The sequence below is a fragment of the Chenopodium album genome, chromosome 8 (assembly GCF_948465745.1).
Source record: "Chenopodium album chromosome 8, dcCheAlbu1.1, whole genome shotgun sequence".
NCBI classification, from domain to species: domain Eukaryota; kingdom Viridiplantae; phylum Streptophyta; class Magnoliopsida; order Caryophyllales; family Amaranthaceae; genus Chenopodium; species Chenopodium album.
In genome coordinates, this window is record NC_137841.1 from 8831286 (window position 1) to 8839368 (window position 8083).

At 31.8% G+C, this 8083-nt stretch overlaps 1 protein-coding gene across 1 annotated transcript; it reads left to right on the plus strand.

Annotated features, from left to right (window-relative positions):
• The first annotated feature begins 1061 nt into the window (after window positions 1-1061).
• Window positions 1062-8083, plus strand: LOC145641696 (AAA-ATPase At3g28580-like). Its single transcript, XM_081692612.1, has 2 exons — window positions 1062-1992; window positions 6760-8083. The coding sequence occupies exons 1-2, from the start codon at window positions 1550-1552 to the stop codon at window positions 7883-7885; spliced, it is 1569 nt and encodes a 522-aa protein (XP_081548738.1). The 5' UTR covers window positions 1062-1549; the 3' UTR covers window positions 7886-8083.

The following is an 8083-nucleotide window of genomic DNA, read 5'->3' on the forward strand; positions in this document are numbered from 1 at the left end:
CTCTAATATTTATATTATCCTTTGTTAAGAGTTTAATCATCTATTGTAGCTCATGGTTAAGGGAATTTCAATCAATATTAATAGGAAAATTTGTCAGAAACCACCCGTTAAAAATTCTTTTTTGTCAAAAACCACCCGAAAAAAAATTTGTTGCCAGGGACCACCTGTTATAAAAAAAAAAGTTGTCAAACACCACTATGGGCTGAATTCCGGCATTGACTGCCAACTCCGGCGTTGAAGGCACGTGACTTTTAATGAACCCTCCCTTTCCAATTTTATTTTTTTTTATTTTTATTTTCCTTTCGAAATTTTCAGTCTTCCCTCTATAGTCTCTCTCCTCTTCCTTCTCTCTCCCCTCTCTGTTCTTTCTTTCTCTGTTCTTTCACTCTCATCCATCTGTAAAAGCTCCATTGTTAGTGACGAAAAGGTTTGTAATTAGTATCAACAACCTTAGATAATTCCGAAACCTACAGTGTCATTGTCGTGGTTGTCTTTCGTTTTTTCCCCCCCCAATTTGCTTAATTTAGGGTTTACTAATTGATTGGAACTGGGCAAATTTCAGGTTAAATGTCGCAATCTCCAGCAAACAAAGTGCGGGTTGGTTTCAGGGAATTAGCGTAAGGATAGGGTAGTGGGTCTAAGATTTCAAGGTAGGGCGAGGTGTTTGTGGTGGTGGGTCTAGCGTTACGAGTGGTGGGGGTAGGTTTTCGAAGTGGTGAGGGTAAATTTGAGGAAAAGGAGAAGAGCGGCTGTGGTGGATTTTTGGTTGGTAGGTTTGGATCTGCAGAAGAGGTGGATTTAGGTGGTGGAGGTGGTCGATTTTCAACTTTTTGGTGTGGTGGCTGCGTTTCGTGGCTGGGTAGGGGTTTTTTCTGGGCAGTGTAATTGGTTTCAGGTGAAGGGGGGGAATTCGATGGTTTTTGGGGTGGTTGTGGCGGCTGTGCATACTGTGGGGGTTAATGGCAGTGATTGCGAAGGTGGTTTGGGGGGTCATTAAAAGTCACGTGCCCCAAGTCAACGCCTGAGTTTATGATCAATGCCGGAATGTTGAGTCAGGTGGTCATTGACAACAAAATTTTAAATTTGGGTGGTGTTGGGCAACAAATTTTTAAGTGGGTGGTTTTTGACAAAAAAGTGTTTTTAGAGGGTGGTTTTTGACAAAATTTCCATATTAATATAATGATTTATGATTAAATTTACTAAAAAATCTACTACCCCATTTCTATTTGTGACGTTTGTGTAACAGATTATTGAAATAATATTGTACAACCGTGAAATTAAAAGTGTTGGTAATTTTAGTTAAACAAATGAAATATAATAAAAACACATCATCATAAATATTATTGATCAAAAGGCACTTAAAACAACATTTCCTCAAAAAAAAAAAAAAAACTTTTAAGAAATATCGTAGACATTATTTTAGAAAGAACGATTGTTGACCGTTGACGTTTCTCTTCAATGTATTAATACACATTTATAAATTACATTTCACATGGGCTGCAATCGTACAACACAAAACAAAGTAAAATAAGAGAGGAAATAAAAAAAGATGATGATGATAAATCCGAGTGATACATTTATGCAATTTGGTTCAATTTTAGCAACAATAGTATTTCTGAAAGCATTGTACGAGCAATACTTGCCGTACAAATGGCGCGATTCGATCAACTCGTTTCTGTATCGTTATACAGAGAGGTTTGTTAAGGTACTCACCCCTTACAACCACATTAGCTTTGATGAGTACGCAGGTGGACGTTTCAAGCGTAGCGAGGCGTACACCACCATTGAAACGTACCTAAGTGAAAGAACCTCTAATAAAGCAAGGGGTTTGAAGGCCAATTTTATTAAAGATAGTAAGTCGTTAGTGCTTGGATTAGCTGATAACGAGGAAGTTACGGATGAGTATCAAGGTGTTAAGGTTTGGTGGAATGCTTGTAAGACTGTTACTAGATCTCAAGGAATTGCTCTCTATCCTGGTTCCGATGAGAAGAGGTTAGTACATTGTTCGTTTGTTTGTTTTTAAATCAGACTGTTTAGTAGGTGTATTTTTTAATTATAATTGCAATGTGTATAATTTTTCTATTGCCCCTTGATTGTCACAAAATATGCAAATATATAAAAATGTTAGGGAGTTGTAAGTGATTTAAATTATAGGGATTACATATATTGACTTGGATGATATCATGGATTCATGGGTCATTATAATACTTCATCCATCCCCAAATGATAGTCACTTTTGGGTGAAAATCACGGAATCAAGGAGAAATAAAGTACATGGAAACTAAAATCCAATCATGTGCAAAACAAAAAGAAGAGAGAGAAACTGATTGTCATTAAAAAGGGAGACAACTCATTCAATTAAGGCACAAGTACAAGGCAAATATGAGGGTATTTTGGGAAGCACAGATAATACAGCCAAAAAAAATGAGGGTATATAGGCCATTTTGTGTTATTATATGGGACCTAAAATTATAAAATGTGACTAACATTTTGGGTGTCCCAAAAATGGAAATAGTGACTACCATTCGGGACGGAGGGAGTATGAGATTGTATTTTATTAGAGTTATGCATTTTAATTTATTTAAATTGATTTGAAAACATAATAATTAGAGATATTATCTTGATATCAACATTATAATCAAATCCTTTTATCTTTGGTGTAACGATACTCCCTCCATTTCATAATGTTAGGCCCTGTTTGATTCACCTTAATTTTGCTGAACTGAAATTATTTTTACCGAACTGAACTTAATTTTACTGAACTGAAATTATTTTTACTGATTTTCTATTATAATTCTTCTTTAAGAAAACTGAATTTTACTGAACTGAACTTATTTTTACTGAACTGAAATTATTTTTACTGAACTGAAATTAATTTTACTGAACTGAACTTATTTTTACTGAACTGAAATTATTTTTACTTAATATTATTTTTTTAAGGTGAATCAAACAGGGCCTTAGTCCCAAATACTATTTTGGACGTTTAAAAAAAATCTACCCCATATTGAATATATTTCATTTATAACTTGATATTTTTGGAATTAATTGATTGTGGATTGATGACATGACTCTAAATAAGGAAATTTTTACCTTAAAGTAAGCAATTATGACTTGTGTTTTTCTAATAAAAAATCAAAAAAGTTAAATAAGTAAATTAATTATGAATTGTGTTGTACTTTAATGTTTGATTCCAAATATATTTGTTTTCTTATTTTATGTGATTGATTCCATATGGAACTAACATTATGAAACGGATGGAGTATTATGTTATGTGAAATATATTTGATATTATATATTGTAATTACTTATTAGATTATTTGATTTTTGTAAATCATAGAGATTGTGTTAGGATTATTCTCTCACAAATAATAATTTGGACATAATATTATTCTCTTTTACTCCGTACCAAATATATAGAACGAAAAATTAAAGTGATCATAAAACTATAGGGTAAAAATAACAACAGCGGGATGAGTATGTATATACTACCTCCGTTACAGGTTATGTGCAATGATTAGATATTTTTCCTCTCTGTTTTATGTCAAATCGTTGCACATAACCGGTAACGGAGGTAGTAGTATATTCAATTTGACTGAGTTGCAAATGGCGTGGAATCCATCGTCATGACTCATGCGTATGAAATGCCCAATAGTCCCAAAAACAAAAAAAAAATACAGAGAATATTCCAATTATTTTTAGAGAGAAGAGAGAAAGAGAATTCCAATTATTTAATCAATTTTGATTTTGGATTCCTTTTTACGGAGTATCTTTTTTCGTTGACTAATATGTGGTAGAGTTGGACAGTTGGTAGTCATTGACTTCAAATGAGTATTATATATAAACTAAAAGCCCATAGTTGTTGAGTTTGCTTTTTTTGGACTTCAGAAAATGAAAAAGTTTTAAAAGCCCATGGTTGGTGAGGTTGCTATTTTTGAGTTTGAAAAAAGAAAAAAATTAAATAGAAAATTGGTTATTCAATGAACTAGAAGGAGAAAAAAGAGTTTGATCCCTTTTAAAATAAATTTATCTTCTTTTCCAATTTCTTGTGCTGGATTTTATTTTTGAGAAATAACCTTTATCATCGTTATAAACAAAAAGTATTTATTAAATGGAAAAAGTGTAAAAAAAAAAAAACAATTTTTTATTAAAAAAAATTAATCCCGTAACTGTCGATACTATTACAAATATATCAGGTTGATTAAAATTTTTTTGTTCATAATTTACTATTTGTCACTTGATAAACAAATTTTGTTTATCTCAAGGTGATAAATGAGGTCTTTTCTTTATTTTATTATTTATAGTAAGTGTACGATTTATTTACATAATTTTACTTTTATCTAATCTTTATCAAAACTTACATGAACTTATTAAAAACTACTTTAGTTTAGATTTAAATTAAAAAAACCTTTATTAATATTTACCAAAACTTGTATTTCATAAAGCATTAAACTATCATATCAAAATTTTCTAATATAAGTAAAATTAAGATAAACAAAACAAGTTATAAGTAAACTTATTAAGAAACAAAAGTAACAAGGCTAAATGAAATTTATGCAAGCATATACAAGAGGAATCTTCATGATCAACAATGAAAATAGGATAATTTGTTAAAAACATCTTCAAATGAAAAGGTAGAGTAAATAAATAAAAGATAAAAAGCAACTTAGTGTATAATACATTAAGTACTACTAGCTTGCTTCATTTCTCTAAGTTTACTTACTTTTATTTTTATCTGTCTTTTTAAGTTCTACTCACTTTTACTTTATTCCTTATATGATAATTTTTTATTAATTTATTACTTGGTATCATTCACAAACCCATCTTGTGGGGCTCAATTTATTTAATAAATTTCTTATTCATCATATCTCTCCTCTCTTAATGTATGATCCTAATTTAATTTTTTTATTTCATAACTACATACAATAACTAAGTAAAAGTAAGATTCAGCAAAACAGAGGTAGTAGATGACTTCACCAATCACTAAACTATTAATGGCTAGGCTAGAGTAGTAGAGTGGAACCAAAACCAAACAAATAAAGGATGTTTGGTTTGTTTAGATTGGAAATGTGCACACATAATACACGTGGAACCAACAATCAACTTTACCGACATGGCGGATAACCCTCACCAAGCATTAAAAAAATATTGGGCTTCATTTATGAACAAAATTAGTGTGTAGCTCACGTGGTAGGCCTCATTTATGGACAAATTTAGTGTGTAGCTCACATGGTACACGTATTTTTACTTTATAGTATTATACATTAATACATTTCTTTAAAAAAAAAAAAAACAAAATACTTTTATACTTCAATTATATTACTCCTTTCTTCCCATTTGCATTAAAATATTCTCCAATTTACAATAATATTTGTGCAAAATTAACTTCCTCATATAAAATTTGTTTTTTTCCGTTTACTTTTAATACTTTCTTTTCTGCAAATCTTAAGTATATTTACCTTTTCAATATATTTTTACTAACTTTCCATACACTTGTATTTCCCACTTAAATTTCTTAATACCCATGAAAAATGCCCAAAAAATGTTCTTTTAGAGACAGAGAGAATATACAATACTGGAGTATATCCATGTATAGTGAATGGGTGCTCAACGTTTTAAAGATTTGATTATTAATATCTTGAAACCTTTTGTTAACTTTTGGGAATATTGGTTGCATTGTAAAATAATCCTTTTGGTTCGGGTCATTGGGTAGGATTTTACTATTTTTGTAGTCTAATCAAACTCGAGTCTCCACGCAATTGAATTTTTGTTTGAATTATTATCTAATTAAGTCATTAGGGTTAGATTTTAATATATAACACCTATATTTATATTGGATCAATAACAATTGAGTAGTGAACATAAATGATACACAAAACGTACACGAAAAAGCAATACTATTTACTCTAGATCCATTTATAAATGCTCTATATTCATCCTACATAACAAATGTACGAATTGGTAAGGTAAAATGCTTGAAAATTTTAGGGTTTGTTCTAATTTACTTGAAACAACTGAGCTTAACTAAATTGAATAGAGCTGAAATAAATTGTTTATGAGAGAAAAATTAATAACTGAGCTAAACTGAATTGAATTAAAATGAAATTAAGCTGAATATAACATGCCCTTAGTGAATTTTTGGCTGAAGGTAAGATTATAAGAATTCAATTATTTTAGCACGTACTTCCATTTCCGAAGTTCACTAACTCTTTTGTTAACCATATGAAGTAACAAACTTTTAATGGAATAGTCCACTTATCTACAAGACTTATGCAAGCCTTCTTCATCTGTTAAAAAAAAAGTGCAAATAACCTACTCCATATGGTTTTGCCAACCAAATAAATCTTTTCGTCCAGTTTCTAAAGCCTTCCACTTATCACGTGTTTTGGCCCTATTTGATGATAACATTTTATATTGAACTCGTAACGTGTATACTATTATGTAGCGGGTTATGAAAAGATATTAGCAAGTATCTAAGTAACATTTGTAGCTTTTTAAAGATTTGGGGCCTGTTCACTTCAACTTAATATCAATTTAGTTCGGTTCAATTCAGCTCCAATCAATTTTAGTTCAGTTCATTTTAATTCAGCTCCAATTAGTTCAGTTTAGTAAATGTGAACGAACTCTAAGTTTGTAATTAATGTGGCTTTCTTCTAGCATCAAATTTTCAATTAAAATTAATTATGTTAGTGTAATATTGACTTTCTTAAAACGTTGCTATTAATATTGAAGCAATGCTAACTTGTTTAAGCAATTTAACAGGCATTACAAGCTTACATTCCACAGTCGCAACAGAGACCTCATCACTGAATCATACTTGGGGCACGTCTTAGATCAAGGCAAAGAAATCGCGATTAAGAAGAGACAAAGAAAGTTGTACACAAACTTAAACGAATCACCTTCATATGGAAAATCAAACTTATGGACTCATATCGAGTTCAATCACCCTGCTACATTTGACACCCTTGCAATGGAGGCATCTAAAAAAGAACTTATTGTAAACGACCTTCTCCGTTTTACTAAGGCAAACCATTATTACAAAAAAATCGGAAAGCCATGGAAACGCGGTTATCTCCTGTATGGACCGCCTGGCACGGGTAAATCAACCATGGTTGTGTCAATGGCAAATTTATTAGAGTATGATATTTACGACCTTGAGCTTACTGCTGTCAAGGACAATACTCAGTTAAGGAGATTACTAATTGAGACGTCGAGTAAGTCTATTATTGTGATCGAGGACATTGATTGCTCACTTGATTTAACCGGGCAAAGATCAACAGAAAAGAAGCAAGACAAGGATGGTGAGGATAATAAGGAAGGCGAAGAAGGGGCTGATGCAATCAAGAAGAAGGTGAAGGAACAAGGCGAAACCAAGAAAAGCGAGGTAACGTTATCAGGGTTACTGAATTTTATTGATGGGATATGGTCTGCTTGTGGAGAAGAGAGGGTGATAATCTTTACGACAAATCATATTGAGAAACTTGATCCTGCATTGATTCGAAGGGGTCGAATGGATATGCATATTGAGTTAAGTTATTGTTGTTTCGAGGCGTTTAAGGTTCTTGCTTGGAATTATTTGGATATTGATACACATCCTCTGTTTGAGAGGATAGAGAGTTTGTTGGAGGACACTAAGATGACTCCTGCTGATGTTGGTGAGAATTTGATGCCTAAGTCTTTTGACTTGGATGTCGAGGCGTGTTTGGTGAGTTTGATTCGGGCTCTTGAGAAGGCGAAGGAGGATGAGAAGATGAAAGAAGAGCGAGAAGAAAAGGAGAAGGCTAAACTAAAAGAAGCAGAGGAAGAAAAGAAGTTGACAGAAAAAACTGAAGTAGAGAAAGTGGAAAAAGATGAAAATTCAGAGAAAAAACTGTCATCTGATGAGTAGAGTACTTAAGATACTATCTAATTAATTGGCAATGTTCTACAATACCATCTTGACATTAACTTGTAACTCGTCAAATAAGTTAATCTTAATCTTGCCATACCTTTTCGAAAGTATGTACTGCTAGGAGATTTCTATGTAAATTTTCTGAAAACTGTATTTTCGAATCTAGGAATAAAATTCATCTTCTTGTTCTAGCTA

Coding starts and splice junctions, on each gene's coding strand:
- LOC145641696 (XM_081692612.1), top strand. CDS start 1,550: ATGATGATGATAAATCCGAGTGATACATTTATGCAATTTGGTTCAATT. Junction 1,993..6,759: donor CCTGGTTCCGATGAGAAGAG/GTTAGTACATTG, acceptor GCAATTTAACAG/GCATTACAAGCTTACATTCC.